We start from the raw sequence: 20,490 nt of genomic DNA on the forward strand, positions 1-20,490 counted from the left end.
GTAAAGAATAATGGTATATTTTCAGCGCGTTATTTTCGTCCCCGAAAACGTGCATAATCCCGGGATCCTGTGTATCTCGCTTAAATTTGAATTAGTAGTGCAGAGGTAAGCTTTAAAGTGCTTAGTTTTTAGGTAAGATTCTTTCCAGTGTCAGCTTCTGCGGTCGGAAGTAAAATTCGACTTCATTATATCGGGCCCAAATATATAAAATTGAAATTCAAACAAAAATATAATGTAAAGTCATACAACTTTGTCCCAGGGGATACAACATTGTACCATCCTAAGTTTAGACAGAACACAGAGTTTTACACAGAAAACAAATTTTATAAAAATGTTCGTGAATGTTTGTGCATACATATTAAGGACTTACGAAATGCTCTTGAAGCGTATATAACCCACAAACAAGTTCGTAAAAGCTTGTGCTTTTGCTTTTTCACAAACATTGGCCTCAATTCTGAGATTAAGATCAAGATCAAAATTTCAAGCTGTCAAATATTTCCGAGATCAAGATTTCATATTCTGACGCAAAGTATTTATGGAATTTACAATGTCTTAGCTAAGAACCAAGATTTCAAGATTTTCCACACTTAACGAAACGTCACTTCTGACAAATATCTTCATTTCTTCGCTGAATTTGTTGAAATTTCGCCATATAAATTAGAAAAATTAATTATAGGTTGTATTAAATATTATATGACAGGCCATAATCGGGAATAAATGAAGTGCAAACAAAAATTGTGACATGTGATATACCCTAAACTGCTTATGCAAGATGTGATTCTTTTGCAGGTATTCTCAGAGTGTTGTACTTCGAAACGTACATCTAGAAATATATATCATTACGATTAAATTACAAGATCAAACATAGCATTTTTCATAGTAATTCCCTTTTTGTATTATCTTTTTATAGAAATATTCCTCATCAAAAATAATTTCCGCATGAAACTCTTCAAATTGTTAATATCTTGAAAATTCCAAGGACCTCCGAGAGGTTCTTGGAATTATTTCAAGAAAACAAGAAATTTGACGTTTTGAAATCTTGAAATATTGGTTCTAGAATTGCAAATCTTGATATCCACAAGACTTGTGTCTTGGATTTCAAGACATTTGACAGATTTGACATCTTGATCTTGATTTTTTGATTTCAGAATACCAAAATCTTGAAATTTTCTTGATCTTGATCTTGATCTCGGTCTCAGAATTGAAGCCATTGTTTGTAAGATTGACGTGAATTTTTTGTTTTTTTAAAAAACATTTATTCGTAAATGTTCGTAAACACAAAAAAAATATTCGTAAAATCTTGTCAATTGTCAAGATCATGTCAATTGTCAATCAAAAAATTTGCAAAAAAAAAATCTCGAAAAAGTTCAAACTTTACGAAGTTTTTAGTGGGTTACACGATTAACGAGCATTTCGTAAGTCCCTATAGTAGGAATCCTCAAACTTTAACGACCAATTTTACAAAACATGTTTTCTGTGTATGTTTTTTTTTTGGAAAACAGCGATGAGTTAAAAGTATGTAAAAGTTGAAGAGATTTAACAAATTCCTCAAACACAAAAATTAATTTAACTAAACCATATTTTCAAAATTTTTCCATTGAAATACGATACCATAATTCTTTAAAAATACGATGACTTTCTCTTTCAATATCATCAATTGGTAAATGTTTTGAAATAGTGTCAGTTGAGAGTTTAAATGCATGTGGTCAAGTATTTTCAATTACCGGTGTAATCATCCTGAATGCTTGAGTGGCTTCAAGTGAAATCACATCTTAATTAACTCTGTAGCTTCATGACTTTTAATTAAAGGTAAACGTCTCTTTTACTCCTTACGATGGGATTGCATTGACTAAGGTACTTCAACTTGAAATTCATTCTCCTCCAGGGAGAGTTTCAATGTCGGCCTCAACCATCCACTTTCTACGGACATGTGAGCTTCTGGAATAGGATGGTGAACCAGTAGGAGTGTCAATTGGAAGGAAGTCCTTATGTAACCTTTCAACCTGCAACAAAATGTACTGAATGGACGGATATTGGGATACCAAAATGTAATTATTTTATTGGAAATGGAAAAAAATAAAATGGACAAATAAACTGCTTATCGGTTATTTTATGTGAATTGCCTCTAGTGGATAGAACAAATGATAATAACTCGCGAGGGAGTAAATTTACATAGAGAAGCAGTAAGGCTAGAAGGATATGTCTGAATGGGAGTCCATGAGTCCACCCATCGCTTTTTGTTACTATAAAAAGTCATAAAAATAGCGTATCCTGAGCAATAAATTTTTGCTTTTATTGCTTCGGTGCTATTTTAGGTCAGTTTTGTTTGATTTTTATGGTTCAGTGAGATTTCGAATTATTAGCTGTAAATCCCCAAGGAAGAAAGAAAAATTTAAAGAGTTTTGTACTATGGCCTTTGATTCAATATCCCGATCCCATATATTTACGACATCTTCAGTTGATTCTAAACAAAAAAAGATTTATTTTATTTCTCAATTTTTATTCTCTCATCCAAATGAATTTTATCCTTAAAATTGCAAGCGACAATGGATAAATTGAATATAAAATATTTTTGCATATACATCATCGTTAAGCATAAGATATATCATCGTAAAAAAAATCTCATTTCATGCTCACCAGAATCATAAAATTAATTGGTTTACCATTTTCCTCTGGTGCGCTTTTCATGCCACTCAAGCATTCTCTTATTATGGAAACTTTATACCAATCCCCAAGTGGTTTGCCATACCGTGATGCTTCTCTCATTTCCGGAAAGTCAAACTCATCAAGACTTCACACAATCTCTAAAGCAAGATATTGTTATATATCCTTTATATAGAAGTCCCATTATGCTTATGTATGGCATTTATTAAACCACAAGAAAGAGTATAAGTTTATCAATGGCGAGGATTGAGATTTCTTTTGTAGTTTGAACTCTGTGATATAGCTCCCCGAGCTCCCCTAATTCTAATATAAGTCTTTCCAAATCTTATATTATATCCTAATTGAAACAGAACTATCAGAAGAACTTTGAAAAACTTAAAGGAAATTGATCGAACAAAAGGAATTCCGGTCAAGATTGCAAAACGTTAGAATTTCAATTCCATAAAAATAAATATCTTTTCATAAACTTATTCACTTTTGTACAAGTCGTAGAATTTGAATTTTCGAAATTCCAACCTGTTTTTATGTAAGTTCCTTCTGACTTAGGGCCTTGACACACTTACAACTTAAGCCGAGAGACGGCTTAGTAGAAAATGATAGAAATGTGGTTAAACCATTATTTCGAATATAATTACGCTAAGCCATCTCTCGGCTAATCCTCAAGTCTGTCAAGGCCCTTACCTTCAAATCGGTATAGTGTAAACCTCATAATAGGATAGGGCTTTCAAAGCGATAAGGTTATTACTGAACATAAGGATTCTGGTCTTTAAATATTGGAACTCAAATGAATATCAGGTGGGGTAAGTGTGCCAAATTCCGGACAGCTTGCAATTCCGGCCACCTTTTTTGTTCCCAAAATTTCCATGAATTTTTAGTTTTTACATACTCTAGACATTATACACGAAATAGGGCACCAAAGCTATGTCTAGATTTTTATTCATTTTAAAATGTATTAAGAATGATTTTAGAGTAAATAAAGACGATAAACTGTCTACAAGGTTCTAAGCAACACTCCTTAAGTAGAAGGAATAAAAAAATCAATTTCTATTAAAGATATTACATTTCAAACTTGAGACTTTGGCGCTTGCATGCAACTATGCCGAAATTTGGCACACTTACCCTATTCAAATTTTTTAATTTTTTTTTCTAATTAATATAATTTTTAAGTTTATTATTATTATTTCGGGGCAATCATCTTCCAGATGGACCCCTAAATAAAAAAAATAAATAAATTATTATTATTATTATTATTAAATGACGTTATTGAACTTATTATCATGTTCATCATAATCCTCTCGTTCAGTAATAACCTTCCCGATTTGAGAGTTCTCTCCGGTTGAGGTTTTTCTTTTACCGATTCGAAGGTAAATCAGAGACAACTTACCTAAAAACCCTTTGTAAGTTCGAACGTTTAAACCGAAAAGTTACACAAAACTGAGCAAGTTCATGAATTGGATATATCTTAATAAAATTACAATTCAAACGTTCTGCCATCCTGAAATCCACAAAACTACACAAAAATTCACATTTTGCAGTAAACGTTTGCACAGTGTTGTTGACATTGTTGATGATTGAAGTGTCAGGAATATCGAAATTCGAAATAGCAGAACAACCACCGCAAGAGCGGTGGGTACATGAACTTGCACTTTAAGCTTCCGGTGAATTTTCGAATAGGTTTGGCTTGGATTTGGAGTAGCTTTGTCTCTTCGAAAGGTTATTATTGAACGGAGCCATTTAGTTCTTAGTTTTATAAAGATTGACCGTTTTAGTGTTGACAGTAAATATTAAAATGCCACACAATTACTCAAGGCCCGCCACTTATCGTGAACTGATTTAACCCTCTGGTCAACTACACTCTGGAATAGCGTCAGAAATATCACACTTACAGCGATAACATTTTTATTCATTTAAAACTACTGCATTTGTATAGAACGGAAGATTATTTATAGAATAAGGAACCGACGTAACCAATGAAGACATCCCTTTGGCTCCAAGAAAGACAAAGCTTTCGAAACCTTAAATTTTCGACCACTAAAGAAGGTGCGTAGGGAACCGAAAGCTCTGGAAAAGTTTTTTATTCTTGGCTTAACTTTCCCATGCGACGATCACAGAATTATTGTTGTTAATAAAAATTTCGAAAATTAAGCCATTGTGATTTTTGGAGATGGGTTTTGAAAAAAAACATACTTTCCGCTGGGCAAGATTTCTCAGAGAATATCCATATGACGTTAAAAAACTAAGTATTTCCTGTTAACTGATGAATTAAACTCGTAATTGAACGGTAGGATTTTTTTCATCTTGATTAAAATTTATTCAATAAGACAAAACGTGGTGTAAAACACTCCGAAAATCGTACTTTTTGTATGAAATTCCGCCAAAAATTCAAATTTCATTAAAAATTGTACCATTCAAGCACGACTTTAACTCATGAGCTAATAGGAAATATTTAGTTTTTAACGTCAGATAAATATACTTTGAGAGATATCTTTCCTACCGAAAAGTATGTTTTTTTTCACAAAAAAAGTCTCCAAAAATCAGACCTTAACGATTGAATGAAAATGTTTGAACATATATATATCGTACTCTTAATATACTCAAGAGATCAAAATAAAATGACAATTTATTATATTTAAAAAATATTAGACAAAAAAAGATTAAACAAAATAAGACTCCCCAGAAAAGCTATGCAAGCCATTGTAAGGAAACTTCGACCTCGGTGCAGACCTAGGACAAGGTGGCTGAATAAAATTCAGGATCTTGCATAGGAGCGCCTTGGAATCGAACCCGAACATCTTCCTGAAATGGCGGAGGATCGACAAGCGTGGGCTGCTAATTTTGATGTCATGGGTCCGCGACCCCAATAAGGATAAGCGGTTGAAAATGAATGAATGAATTAGACAAAATATTATGTTTTCCAGTAATTTTGAACCACGTAACCCCTTAATGACCATGGTATAATATATCCAACGCCGGCGAAGATCCCGAAGAAACAAAATCTTGAAGAGATCTAAATCCCGAAAGCAAAAATCCCGAAAAGTCAAAATTCAAAAAACCAAAATCCCAAATAGCAAAATTCCAAAAGCCAAATTCCCTATTGATCGAAATCCTGCAAGGGACGAAATTATGGAGGATAATGTGTGCGTATAGCAAGCGGGGTGCAATCGTGGGAGTAACTATGACACTTTTAAGAATTCTGGACTTTGTCGTTCGGGATTATAACTTTTTGAAATCTTGACTTTTCAGAATAATGACCAATTTGGAATCTTGGATTTTTGAAATTTTGGGTCATTCGCGTTTTTGGCTTTTTGAATTTTCGTGTTCAGGTTTTCGGGGTTTTGGCGTTCGGGATTTTTGTTCTCAAGATTTTGGATTTCGGGGTTTCAATCCGGACCCGACCCAATATACTACGGTGTTCAAACTAGGCTATTTTGTAGGAGTCGGTTCTTCTACAATAGTCTTAACGGTTAATTATCTGAAAATTGTATGCCATTTTCCCTTCATGACAGCACTAGAGAAAGGGAATGCGAGAGGGAAATAGAGGTAGTCTTGGGTTGACAGTGAAAGGAGGAGCATGAAGCTCCGAGTTCTGGGCTCCTGAAATCGAATAATTTGTTATTCTAGGGCCCAGGACAACAATTTTGAACAACACATTTTTAGGCAATTAATATCTGGTTTGCTGTCCGGAAAGGATCTTTGATGTTTAGTCACTTTAGCTCTTCAATGCTACGTAGAAAATAGACCTACAGCATGGCATTTTTCTGGCTTTACAGAAAATTATGCAAAGTTCTTCCACGAAGTTACGCACGGAAAGTTTGACATTACATCAATTTTTATTATATAATATATGGTTTACCTTGCCCATCTTAAAGAATTTACCTTAATTGCAATGCTACTTTTGGGAAAAGCATAAATTTTATCGAACTGACCTGACCTATGGATGAATGAATGTAAATTAAAATGGAATGCGCAATATGTCTGCTGAAGCATCTCTTTAAGTTTGATTGAATTGAGTGGAAAGCATGGTATTCAGCAAATTCTGCTCATAATCTCTCTATTTCCCCGATATCCTTAGAAAATTGATCATTGCAATTTTTTTCTAAAAAAGCTTTACGTTGAATAATCTCTGATCACTGGAATAAATAACATATTGCTTTTAGTGGAATAACTTTTGACGTAGTATTCAATCATTGATTTTCCCTTAATCAACAATTTTGCAACTTCAAAGTGTTTTGCCAACCAACGAGTTTCCCAACAATGCAAACATATGCTTTCTGGTCTCTTGACTTTGGGATTTGCTTGCTACTGCAGACTTATTTGGAATATGTACATAAAAGTTGATGGGAAACTATTTGCTTTTTAATTCTTTTAAATGGAATCTGTCGGAAATGGCTTGTTGGATATGCAATTCCCAGTATATTTTGCATACAACACTAAAGAAATCTATTGTTTTTTTATCTGAAAATACGCAAAATTCAGCAATAATTGTCACTCTATGTCAGTAGCATCCTATTAAAACGTAAAAGCTTGAATATTGGAAGATATTGAAGTATATAGACAATAAATTGATAAAATCGAATATTTCAGAATTTGATACAGACATAAGCCTGAAGCACTTTCCATTATTCTCAAATACAAATCCAATAACTCATGCATTGGAGATGAAATGCAAATAACATTGAGATTATAACTTCAATAGCTACGAGGCAAAATGTTTAAAATTTATCCTTATGCCACATATTGAGCATAATTTTAAGTTTTCTGTTGTATATTTGCTCAATTTTGGCCATGAACATACAAGTGCATGAAATATCACATTATCCATATTCCATTGTGAAATTAATGTATGTTTAGAGATTGGATTTACAATTTGTGGTTTTTCCCCACTGCACTGGTATCCATTCTACTGCACAATTTTCGTCCACCGACTGACTATAATCAAAACCAGGGCTATTCAACCATAATATAGTATCGCAGCAGAGGAGACTAATTAAACTTTAATGAAACTGGTCATATATCAAGTTTAGTTTGGTTTTCGCCAATGTGACACCATCGTGAACTGAATACTGATGTAGATTGGTATGGGGAAAATTCGGAAAATTAATTTGCATATCTCATATTTCTGATAATAAAATAATCATTACAACTTGTCAGTAAACATAAACTATTTTATTCCAGGAATCGTAATTCTTCCCTCAAAAACCTTTAAACTTGTTCAGAGATTGAGTTTTGAAATTTTCAATTGGGTCATGTCATAACCTAATAAGTGATTTAGTACTTCAAAAACAAAATTAATTTATTTTTCAGTTCATTTATTTTTCCATTTTAAGCTCCTGACAATAAAGCAATTAACAAGATTAAAATTAATTCGTATAGCTTCGAGTAAAAATTCAACTTTTCATGTATTAACAAATGCTTATTGTGAAAAGGAAAACAGTGTATTAAGGGATCGCGAACTCACATTTATGTAACACTTATGTTATTAATGGTCACCTAATTTAATTTTTTAAAAGGATTTTTACATTTATATAGTGTGACTGTCTAAGAAATGAATTTGCCATGTGGAATTCAAATTAAAAAGGAGAATGTAGAAAAATATAATAAAAATCGATGCAATGTCAAATTTTCCATGCGTAAATTCGTGAACAAACTTCGTAATTTTTCGTAAAGCGAAAAGAGCGCAATGTAGCATTGAAGAGCTAAATTAATTAAAGATCAAAGATCATTTCCGAAGAGCAAATCAGATATCAATTCCGTAAAAGTGTATTATTAAAAATTGCCTGATTTGCACATACCATCAAAATATAGGTCTCGATCAAAATTCCGAACGCCAAATCCCGAAAGCTAAAATGTAGGAACCCCAAAATCCGAAAAGCCAAAATCCTGAATAATCCAAAATCCCAAAAATCAAAGATCATAAAGTCAAAATTCAGAAAAGCTAAAATCCCGAATGCCAAGATCCAAAATTCTTAAAAAGTGTCATAGCTAGTCGTACGATTGCACTCTCGCTTGATGTGGACAAACGGAAATTTTCTGTCTTTTGGGAAATAATTTGACACATTAGCATCGAACAGACTGGGCCATTGCTCTTTTAATCGATTTTCAAAGAAGCAATGGAGAAGTGAATATGACACCTTCATTGTTTTCGATTAGATAATTCACTGAGCACAGCGCCATCCAGTGTAAGTAAAATGTCCAAGGCGGGAAATATTTTCAATTGTTCAAAACATTGTAGTTCACATTATTCACATGTATTTTATACTAAACTTTAATTTCACTAAGCCTAGACTCATTTTAAATGTATTTCAAAGATTTTCACAAGAGTTTTATGAGTAAAATTTCCTTTGTTTTGATTTTTCCTGGCATCAGCTGATTTCGATGGTAGTCGATGAAATTTCGAACAATGAATTCAAATAGAGAATGTTAACGGACTATGTGATATGGAATTGTCAAGAATAAGCAATTGACCGGGCAATTGCTCTTTGCTTTTTGTTCAAGGTATTTAAATTTGGCTAATTTTACTAAAATATCATTTTCTTTTTACAGAATATTGTCTCAGAGAACGGAAAAAGATCAAATTGATGCAAAAATTGGTTTGATTCCGCAATTTTTTGAATATTTTTTCCACGTGTAAAAAAGCAATGAAGGAGTAAAAAAGCAATGACCATGTAAAAAAGCCCAGTCTGTTCGATGTGATTATCCTCTGTGCAATTTCATTCATTCAGGATTTTGATCATCCGGTATTTTGTCTTTCGGAATTTTGGCGTTTGAGATTTTGCCTTTCGAGATTTTAACGTTTGGGATTCTTATTTTCGAAATTTTGGATTTAGGAATTTTGGCTTCCGGAATTTTGGCGTTTGGGATTTTGGCTTTCGGGATTTTGGACTTTGGGATTTTGAACGGGACCCAGATATGACATACCCGCTTCCTTTTAGCCAGATTTGGCATCGTATCATTACTCAAAGACAACCAAAGAATGGTACAAGGACAATGATGTCCGTTACTTAACCAGGGACATGAAGCTGTAATAGGACCATTGAGTCTAGAGAATTTGGAGAGAGAAAGCCCGTCCTGACGAAGATTCTTCTAAGCCAGCGGTACAAATCACTGTTCAGCTAAGATGGTGACTTTGAGGGGTGCTATAACGGCGGCTAACCTCAAAATACGATATCGCTATAGTTCCGCTACATGAGATCATGAGTTCTCGACGAGAATCGAGTTCTCAGCCGGTTTTCACCAGTGAACCAAGGAGGTTGCCGGATTCGTGACTCCTCTCTTGGAATGGACAAAGGGGCTCAAAACCGGGAGGTTACGAATGAAAAGTACTTCAGAATATTCTGGTTACCATGATTTTCATTGTAAATTTTACATAAACATATCATCGTATGTACTGATACACATTTGTCTAATTTGTAAACATTTTGTCTGAAAACGGTGTAATTTTACACGAAGTATGTAAGAAAATGTACACAACTGTGTAATCATTCGTAGTTCGTTACACAGTTTACCATTACATAAAATTGAAATTATACATTTTTAGATTACAGGATTTCTTGGAATTATTTGAGTCACTTTACAAGAATAATCGTGGTAAAAAAGCAAACAAACGATTATTCTTGTAATCTTTTTTTTAGTGTGTATCATTAGTGCTACAAACCCAGCAAACATCCTTAATTTTCGACCCATTGACAAAGATTGGGCTAATAGTAAAAAGGACCTCAAGAAGAAGGCCAATTCTGTCCATAAAGGCCTCTACACACTAGGAGAAATTTCTTTAAAAAATACCTTTTCAAAGAAAATTTCCCCTATCCTGGTTGGTAGAAACGTCAGATTTTTTTTACAATAAAAAAGGAAATTTTTGACGAAAATTGCTTCTAGTTTGTAGACCCTATAAAAGGGAAGAGATTTCTTTGTCTAGGAAATCATTACTCTAATCAATGGGAACTCCTTTAATCTTCTATATTGATGCCTGTTTAAATTAGTGGTCACCGTGACGTCGGCATTTCGATGCTGAGCTTACATCTAATTGAAAATGCTGTCAAACTAGTAAAATTTTAGTCATTCTGCTGACGTTGAACTACACACACATTCAAATGATGTCTCCATTGCCTAATATGTACCATACCTTTTGTCATTTTATGTTTCTTGGGTAAAATATTGAATTAAAAGTCCCATTAAAATTGTTATCGCGGTATTGACTACCGTTGACCTACTGATCCTCAAACAAAGGGTTAAGGTTTCTTTCAAAATCGTGATGTACTATGGAATATTTTTTTCTACAACACGTAGTATTAGATTTTAGCACGGTTGTTATTTGGTTTGTGATGTAGCTACATAATATTTATTGTGTATAGAAAATATCAATTACGATTTTGTTTAATTTGGCTCTATATAATTCATCATTAATTTGATAAATTTCTGGAGTAGAAATAAATAGAAATAAATATACGTTCCAAGGTCTTCAAAAATTCGGTAGTGTTGTAATTTATCCATCGCTTGGTCTTGAGGCTAGGATCAACTTTAAGACGACAATGACTGCATTGGGTATCAGGGGTTCAATTTAATTTTCAATCACATATTATATTCTCAAAATCGTCCCACTCTGTGGATTTCATTTCAACGAGGATATTCTGTACCAATTGACGCGCTTCTAATTTGACGGATTAAACCCTTGTGCAAATTTTTCGGAAGTAATCCGAAGAGAAAAAAAAACTCCAAATGGGTATGGGTTTCCCGAGGAATTTCCCCAAATATTGTGTATTGGAAGAGAGTGCAAGAGGAAAAATGATGAGATGATCATATCGAAATCGAATTAAATTTAATCCAAGATTCCTTTATGTATTGAGAGGGGTTCTTCCACTTTCGAATGCATAGCTCTTGGGCGTTGAGAAAAGCATAGAAGATATGTCTGTCCCCTACTCCAACTCACAAATCGACCATTGAACCAAGACCCAACCAAGAAAATGTGCTATTTCCCTTGAACTATATAAGCATTTCACCATCTGTGTATAAATTTTCTCACTCCCCTACCACCCTCCTTCCTAACTCCTCATTTTGGCAAGTGCTTTAATGTTGAATTTTTATGCATGGTGAATCAGAGAGGATGGTTTATGGGGTGGGATGAGATTTTGAGATGGGTTTGAGCTCTATTGAGGCGGGGTGGACCATAAAAAATTCCATTCGATTTCAAAGTAGAACATATTGATGACCGGAAGGTAAACGTTTTATTTGGTTTCGCGTCATGGGAAATGGCATTTTCTCGAATAATCGGCTCCCATTTTATATTCGGCCTCTCATCTGCCCTTTCTCCCGTCTTCATTTTCTTCACAGCCTTTTCCACCACATACCCTCCCCCTTTTGGCATTCAAGAGAGAAAACCAAAAAAGAACCTACACCTCCATATCGTTTTCTTATATATTTTCCTTCTTCATCACCCCACACTCCCAATTGTCGTATATTTCCCGGCATTCGATATTAGGGAAGGTTTTTTTTTCTCATTTTCAGTGGGTGCAGGAAGTGTGGTGACAAACCCTCAATTCCCTCACACACACCCAATAACATTCAGTGGAAGAAATGCCGGAGTTTCGATTAAAATTCAAATATGTAAGAATAAGATAGAGGGAATGGGATTTCGTAACGTATCTCTCACCCAAGAAGGACCAACTTGGGAGTATTCACGAGATTACGTGAATAATGTCTAAAGATTGATGATGTGCGATAGTAGGAAGATATATAGGGGCCAGACTTACCTTTCACCGCAACAGCCACTGTATGGAGCACCTCTAACTTCTTTTTTGTGGCAGGACTCTGACCAATGCACTTGTACACACCAGCGTCCTGATACACGACGTCCTTTAGCATTGACTGGCCCGTTGGCGTAGAGAGACCAACACCTAGGCCTTTCAGTCTCGCAGTCACAGGATCCAGTTGCGACCAGCAACCCAGAGATCCTAAATAATTGATAATATCCATTACCAAAATTCAGTAACAGAAATAAAAAAAATGCAGGTTGTTTTGAACAAAGTGTTGCACATCTTACTTCTTCTACAGCACCACAACTAAGAGAGCGGTAATACGGGCTTCGAACCTTAGGCTTAGCCATGTGGATTAACTTCTCTAATTTGCTATATGTGAAGGTTTTTAGGAAAAATTTGATTTATGATTAGGCATTGAGAGCTAATTGTCCATAAGATTCTCAAAAACCAGTAAAATCGGTTTGCGAAAACTTCGTATTTTACATGTTCGTATTGCACATTTCGTATTGCGGAAACTTCATGTTCTAGTACATTTCGTATTTTATCATTTCGTATTTCACATTTCGTCTTTCATTTCAATTTTCTACAGAAATTGAACATTTCGTCTGCCATACATTTTAAACAAATAAATCAACCAATAAAATAATAGAATTGCAGTTTTATGGGGTTAAGGGCACTATGCGCCTCGGGTCTGAGTTTAAAGTCGAATTTCAAGCTCTAATTATCAATATTGCCTGTTTGGGGCTAAGGGAAATTTTCTGTACTTTGGGAAGTTATCAGTAGCGCCTGTTCAATTTTTGTACAAAATGTATGAAAGACGAAATATGAAATACGAAATGGTAAAATACGAAATGTAGGGTCGCACGAACGTCTGCTCGACAGAGAACCCCTATTGACACTTTTGTCAAAATGTTGAAAATTATTTAATGTATCTAGTAAAATATAAGTAATATAACGTTTTTTCTGTAATATACCTTTTACTATAAACAGAGATCTTCAAATTTCGTATCCCAATTGGTACAGAGTAGGGTATTAATAGGTGCTGACACGAGGTCTTAAAGTGTCAATAGACGTTTCTTTCACCCTACTAGAATACGAAGTTTCCGCAATACGAAATGTGCTATACGAATACGAACATGTAAAATACGAAGTTTCCATATCCCGTAAAATCGGTTGATATTAAGGGCTTTGGGACTTTCAGGAACTGGGCTAAACCTCTAGTCTTAAGACCTTAAGACAACTTAACTGGTATTTGAGATTTTTGAGGCAGTGTCAAGCCTGCGTTTCTGGCTAAACCTGATCACCAGTAAAAAGAAATGGTTGATCGAGTGCAAAGATACCGCTCTTAAAACGATCTTGCTTGCAAAAGTAGGGTTTTAAAAGCTTAAATAAGAATCCCTTACGAACCCTATACAGGCTTCAGACCTAAGGCTTACCCAAAAGGTTTAAAAGCTCCAATTTCTTATAGTCATGATTTTTTTTTGGGAAAATATAACTTTTAGGCTCTCAAAAAGCAATTAAATTGCACGTTATTTAGTATTTTGAGACCTACGGGAAATGGATTAAACCTTTACTTTGAAGACCGCTTTACAATCTTTTCCAATCCTATCGTATATCAAGAGGGATATGACTCAGTTGAACTAACCGATATTCCTCAAATCTCTCCTAATTTGAATGTAGGAAAAAAATCCTGCACTCAAAAATTTCAAAAATAAAAAAAACTCGCCCATGATAGAACTGGGGACCTACCGCTATCTAGACTAGTTCTCTACGACGTGACATGAACACATCTAGGACTACTTAGTTCTTGTGCGCTATTAAAAGAAGTTATCCTATTTTATTTACATCGGATAGATTAATCTTCCGTCTGGATTTAAAGTTTGTTATAATCGGAACTTCACCGTATATGACATTTTGAGTTACAGTTGAGATTCTGGTGGAGTCAGGAATTTTGCCTGACTTCCAGAGAAAATTGGATGATTTAAGTATTACTTGCTCTGACCGACGATTCGACCAGAAAATTTCGATTTTGTGACCGATCTCGAGCTTAAACGGTAAGGGATATCCACTTTGGTTACTCGTAATAAAACTAAAAACAACAATTTTTCCATACGTTTCTTTCTTACTTTCTCCAACAGCTTCTTCCTTCCCTTCCTAATTCATGTTTTTTGGTTTATTTAAAATACAACTCCTATAACTTCTTTTAACACTGACCGACGTAAAATTTTTGAAGGTCTAATTTTAACCGCTGTGGAAGGCCCATTTTTCAACCGTTTTTCTTAAATTTGAATGTATTGGAAAGGTTTTGAAATTGCAAACCGTCTGCATCTGCCAAATCGATTATGAATCGGTAAAGTACTCGCAATTACTTTATCTTTCTACTATATTTTCCAATTTTTTGCCAATTGCCAATTTTTCCAATTTTTTGCCAATTTTTTGCAAAATCGCTTTTCGCTTTTCGGGTACTCCTTGACACCCTCTACCTTCCCTGTCAATCTTATACAGGGAAGTTAATTATTCAGAAAGTTATAGGGGTTTCGAGTCTTAAAAATCCTATAGGGGAATGTACCTATGCCTTGCACGGTTCCAAGCTTCATAATGATTAAATTTTTCCTATGTTTCTAAATAATTCTGATTCCGCAATATATTTTAAAAACAGGATACCCTTCTCTAGTTTATTTATTGAAAAACATAGGAAAAATTTAGTCATTATGAAGCTTGAGACCTTGCAAAGCATGGGTACTGTCCCCTACATAGCATGTAAAATCTCAGCTTGAAATCGCTCTCCTGTAAAGTTAGCCATTCGCGACTTATTCATTTTCTATTCTGAGCCGTCGATGTGTCGCACATAAATATTATATAGATTTTTGATGTGGGAAGTCTCAAAATGTTTAGATGCGAACCACTGAAAATTGAGCATAAAATTGAATATTACCTTGAGGGCACTGCAGGGTGACGGCGCCGCCTAATTGAACTTCCAATTGGGCGGGCTTGTAGGGATTGTGGGATGCAGCTATCGACATCTCTTGCTCGATGGGCTCCGACGTGACATCCACAGAATCATCTGCATGCCAATGAGGCGTGGATAAAACGGAGATAGAAAGGGTTGCGTTATTTTGCGGAAATATCAACATCCTTAACGACATTGGCCCATGGGCAAGAAAAAAAAGATGGACCTATCGTGATTAAATTCTCAAGCATCAGAATTCATTTGAGCGTTAAGAGATAGCGGAAAGAATAACACTAACATATTGCAGTATGGCTTTCCTTCCGTTTTTTGCCTTATGCAAATGCTTTTATTTTTCTAATTACAAATGCGATGGTATGCAAATTAATTCAAATTGAATCAGTTCATTTATAAATGGGGAATATGTTGGTCTAATGTCTGGTGAAAATTTAACAGACAGAAGAATTTGACGATTTTCTGGCAAAATCGTAACTTTATGGTTTGTAACAGATGTTAGTTCTAAATGCCATTTCAATAGGGAATAAATTAATATTCTTATCTCTATTGAATGTTATGCTACCAAATAATTTTTGAATTTTCTTGCGAGATTTCTTAACAAAAAGTTTACTTGTTTATTTTTTTTATTTTTTAAGAACTATTCTGGAACTAATATGGACTATATTTAAATACATTGAAAACTTATAGTTTCAATTTGTCGATAGAAATCTTGAATGCAAAATTAAAATAAAATAAAATGCAAGTATTAAAATATAACTGCCAGTGGGCAATCATTTCTCCCGCAAGAGGGTACTGTTATCTTCCGCAAGTGGCGCTGGGAACTGTTCTCAATATTACTTTATGAATTCTGCAGAAATTTTCAAATAACATGCTTTTCTACTAATATTTTGATAAAAAAAAATTTAAAATACATTTATTAATGCAGGAAAAATATTGTTTTTCCTCTTGAAATGTAAATTGGTTCCATAAGGAGACGATGGAGTAAATTGCAAGAGAAATACTTACATCTAACGCTGAGATAGTATCCAATACTGGAATATTGAAAGTTTAGATGTCTCGAAGTGCATTTGTACCATCCAGAATGTTCTCGTCGAATGGAGGTGAAATTGAGGAAACCATCACCAGGTTGTGGAACCTTAGTCACAAGACGATGAGAAATGAAAAAAAAGAAAATTATTTGAGAGAAGAAAACTTTCATGAACTTGATGCATGAAATGAAAATTGCAGCATTTCCGTCATTGTCGATACTTCCACACTCATCTTGTGAGGATTCTTTAATTTACCATCATGCGAAAGTTAATATGACCAAGATTGCAAGTGCTATTGATAAGTCGTCATGGGGGTTGTTAGGGAAACCATGTGAGTGTCACAGGTTGAGATGGGAACTTGTCAATTGCACACATCTCTATTCAACTATTATATTGAACACCTTTCGAGCAAATGTAATTTTCTGTACGACATTTAAATACAAGTCCTGAATTGAGTTTTCGCGGGATGGGCCATAGATGCATTTAACAGCCACTTACCGGAGTGTCACCGTCGTCCTTCTGCCATACGGGCGTACTCGGTGGATTGGAGTCGACGTCACACTTCAGTGACACTTCAATTCCTTCCCTAAGCGGATACCCAAAGCCCGGTGTTCGGGAAATTGCAAATGATGGTGTATCTGGTGGATGGAGTCACACAAGATAAGTTCATATTCACAGTAATCACAAAACATATGCTGCTGGAGCACTTAGGACCAGAGTTGGAGATGCTTTTCAAATTCAGATAAATATATCATAAAATTTTGTAAGTTCAATGGCTGCAGGATAATTTAAAATTATAAGTTTATGCAACTGTTTGACCTTTATGTCAAGATTTTAACCCTTTAAGGACGAGAAGGTCAAAAATCGGGGGTCAGAAAAAATCACTTTTCTGACTTTTTAGAGCAATACAAAACTTTAGATAACCGTAGAAAAAATTTCAATTTTGGGTCACCGGTGACCCAATCGTCCTTAAAGGGTCAACATATATTTTATAGAGGTCCACTACAAACTAGAACGTACTAAAAATGCTGATATTAAAGGATTCGGCGTTACAAAAATAATTTTGGAGTTAAAGATTAAAGGCTTATGGTGCTAGACTTCTTTTTAATTGTTGTGAATTCACTGCTTCAGCACATTTTTAAAGGAAAATGATTTTCTCAAGATCGACTACGCTATTAATCGAGCGATTAGGAAACAATCACGTACCGTAAATGCGGGCTCCTTTGACACCCTTCTGTCCGTAAGCTTTTCTTTATTTCTGAAACTCAAGGATGCCCTTTACCGATCCAATCTACCAGGTCTGATCGGTTAGAATCTTTCTTCAACATTGGAATTAAAGAAAAGCTTACGAACATTAGGGTGTTAAATTCTCCCGTAGGGCACAAAGTCATCCGCACTTGCGGTACAAAGAACCGATTGCGCTCTAAGTAAGCACCTCTATTAGGTGCTTTCTTTGCTTTTTTCTAAGTAAAGAAGTTACATTAGGCTAATACACCTGGGAACCTAATTTTTCAGTTCCAGTGTTCCAGTAGTTTCTTGCGAACTCCTGGCCCTGTTTTATAGAAGAACTCTACGACGGATCTTTGGGCCAATATGTGAGGAAGGACATTTCTGTAGCATCTACATCATTGAGGTGTATGACCGTTACCGAGAGATACCTGTCGCTGTCGTCACGACAATACGCCTCAATAGGCTCCAGCGGGCTGATTATCTGATTCACAAGGATGATTATAACACAGCCAGAAAAACCTTTAGGGGCAGACTCTATGCTTCAAGAAGACAAGGCCGAGCAAGTCTCTGAAAACCGATGGCGTATATAAGAACGACTGTTCTTATATACGCCGGACAGTGGCTAAAATCTGTATCTCCCGGGTAAGGAGGTCTGTGATCTCAGGATTCAAAATGGTTGAATGCAATGTAAAAGCCATGCGAGCAATTGTGAAAAGGAAGAACCTAAAGGAAAATCAGGATTTTGCCTTAGTGAACAAACACCGTTTCGAAGCTTCGGGCTGGTGACCTAGCTGTCTTAAGCTCGCGACCCCGATAGAGAGAAAAGGTTTAAAATGAATGGATGAAAGTATTCCTTGTCAGTTTCCAAGACCGTCCTCAAGCATATCAAGAATACACAGTGCAGTGGTTTCCCAGGCGATACTGGTGAAAGTCAATGAGTTTTCAATTTTCTCAAATTTCTCATACTGAGTTGCTTTTGGAAAATACAGTACAATAGATAGCCCAATAGAAATCCCGAAAAGTCTTAATGTGCCTACATATTGAGAACAATTTTGAACCGTAGATTAGGAGGTAAGGTCACTATAGGGGTGCGTTCAGAACAAAATCAACAAAGTGTTGTACTGTCGGTTAAGCAAGTGATTAGAGTAAAGTAATTCTATGATGATGATTAACGTTCAAAGACTAAACGCAAAAAAATAAACCTTTAAAACGAATAAACGTACTGAGAGATTAGTGTTGAAACAAACAAAAGCAAAAAAGAATAAACCACCCATAAACAGTCAAACTAGACAATTTCGATTTTTTTTAAATTCAAATTTACATTACTGTCCCCTTCAAAGTTTTTTTTGAGTTTCCCGATAAAAATCTTTAATTTAGTGAGTAAAAAATTGTTTTATTAACTAAATTCAAAAAATAGCAAATTTAACAAAATGTAATTTGAATTCTAATAAACAAAAAACTTCTTTAATTTTTCCCTAACTTCAATGTCAATTGAGAGGAAGTTTTAACACTTAAAATTAAATACTCAAAATTTTGATATAAGCCTACAAAAACGAGCCAGGATAAGATCGGATAGGATGAAAAGTCTTAAGCCTTTAAGGTTTTTTTCTGTCTCATGATGAGCATGTTTATTTGAGAATAATTTCTTTCATTATTTTGATTAAGGGGGAAGCCTGAATTGCAAAGATCAAAAGAGGTCTATTAGGGCTATTTTTTTATTACTTAAATAGAGAGATAAACTATTGAAGGGGGTTTCCCGAATTTGAAACCCAAATTTTAGCTGTTTTTCGCGATATTTTTTTTGAAGGAGAAGGAAGAGACCAAGCTTTATGAAATTTTGGGTATATATTTATACACATTCAAAGTGCTTAAATAATTTTTTTCAAAAAAAAGAAAAATATAATATTACAAAATGGCGTAATAATGAGTAATTTACTGGAGCGCTTCATTACTGTACACCCTAATTTGCGGGAAATCTGTAGCTTATAATTTTTCTCTGAAAAAAAAAATTAATTTTCAAAATTCATAAGTTTATTTCATAATTAAACCAAGAAAAACTGAAGAAAATCTTAATATTGGACCTTTTTCGCAGATTTTTTAAAAAAAAAAATTAGGATTTTCGGATAAAATTTTGACTTGAAATGCTGTAAAAAATAGAAAAAAAGAGATTTTCTGGAATCGTTTAGGTTTAACTAGAAGAGAGCATTTAATTCTGAAAAAATAAGCCCTTATGCGTTTCAATCGGTCCATAAGTTTTTTTTTGCTATCTTTCCCACCAATTCGACAAAATCTTAAAAATGAGAAATAAAGAAAAGAGCTTCTAAGTTTTGTATGTTCGTCCAGGCGCTTGAAAAAAACTGCAACGTGCTCCTTTGCTTTCGGCTCTCTATCTTTGAAAATACTTGGAATAGAGTTCTGAAATTATCGTAGTGTATTCTTAGATAGTTTATCTATCGATTTAAGCATTTGAAAAATATTGATTTCCTTTGACCTTGTAATTCGGGAAACCCCCTTAAGATTGAGCATACTTCTGATTGTGTCTGCAATAGGGCTTTCTTGTATCTACTTATTGATTAGCAAAAAAAATTAAAAGATCGTTATCACGACAAAAGACTATACAGCCTGTGAATAAGCATTTCCGCTGTTTGGTTTTGGAGGCTGGTCATCAACGCTAAGACGGCGGCGGACGCAACAGAATGAATGCCTTATTGCTTAATGAACTTTGTATCAGTCGTGTATGCTTAAGTGTAATAAAATATTATTATTCTTATATTATTATTATACCACCATTAGTTCGCTATTTTATAATATTTTTATGAAGCTCTGTTCTTTCCTTCGCTTCCAAAAAAAA

At 34.5% G+C, this 20,490-nt stretch overlaps 1 protein-coding gene across 1 annotated transcript in view; it reads right to left on the minus strand.

Moving 5' to 3' along the window:
* The window catches only part of LOC129803756 (uncharacterized), a 391,692-nt gene that overhangs the window by 50,446 nt on the left and 320,756 nt on the right, over window positions 1–20,490 (minus strand). Inside the window, exons 8-11 of the mRNA XM_055850537.1 lie at window positions 16,908–17,047; window positions 16,387–16,516; window positions 15,352–15,480; window positions 12,411–12,611 (exon numbers count right to left, since the gene is read on the minus strand). Coding sequence (XP_055706512.1) covers window positions 12,411–12,611; window positions 15,352–15,480; window positions 16,387–16,516; window positions 16,908–17,047 — 600 coding nt within the window. The remainder of the gene's footprint in view (window positions 1–12,410; window positions 12,612–15,351; window positions 15,481–16,386; window positions 16,517–16,907; window positions 17,048–20,490) is intronic.

The sequence above is a fragment of the Phlebotomus papatasi genome, chromosome 2 (assembly GCF_024763615.1).
Source record: "Phlebotomus papatasi isolate M1 chromosome 2, Ppap_2.1, whole genome shotgun sequence".
Classification (NCBI taxonomy): domain Eukaryota; kingdom Metazoa; phylum Arthropoda; class Insecta; order Diptera; family Psychodidae; genus Phlebotomus; species Phlebotomus papatasi.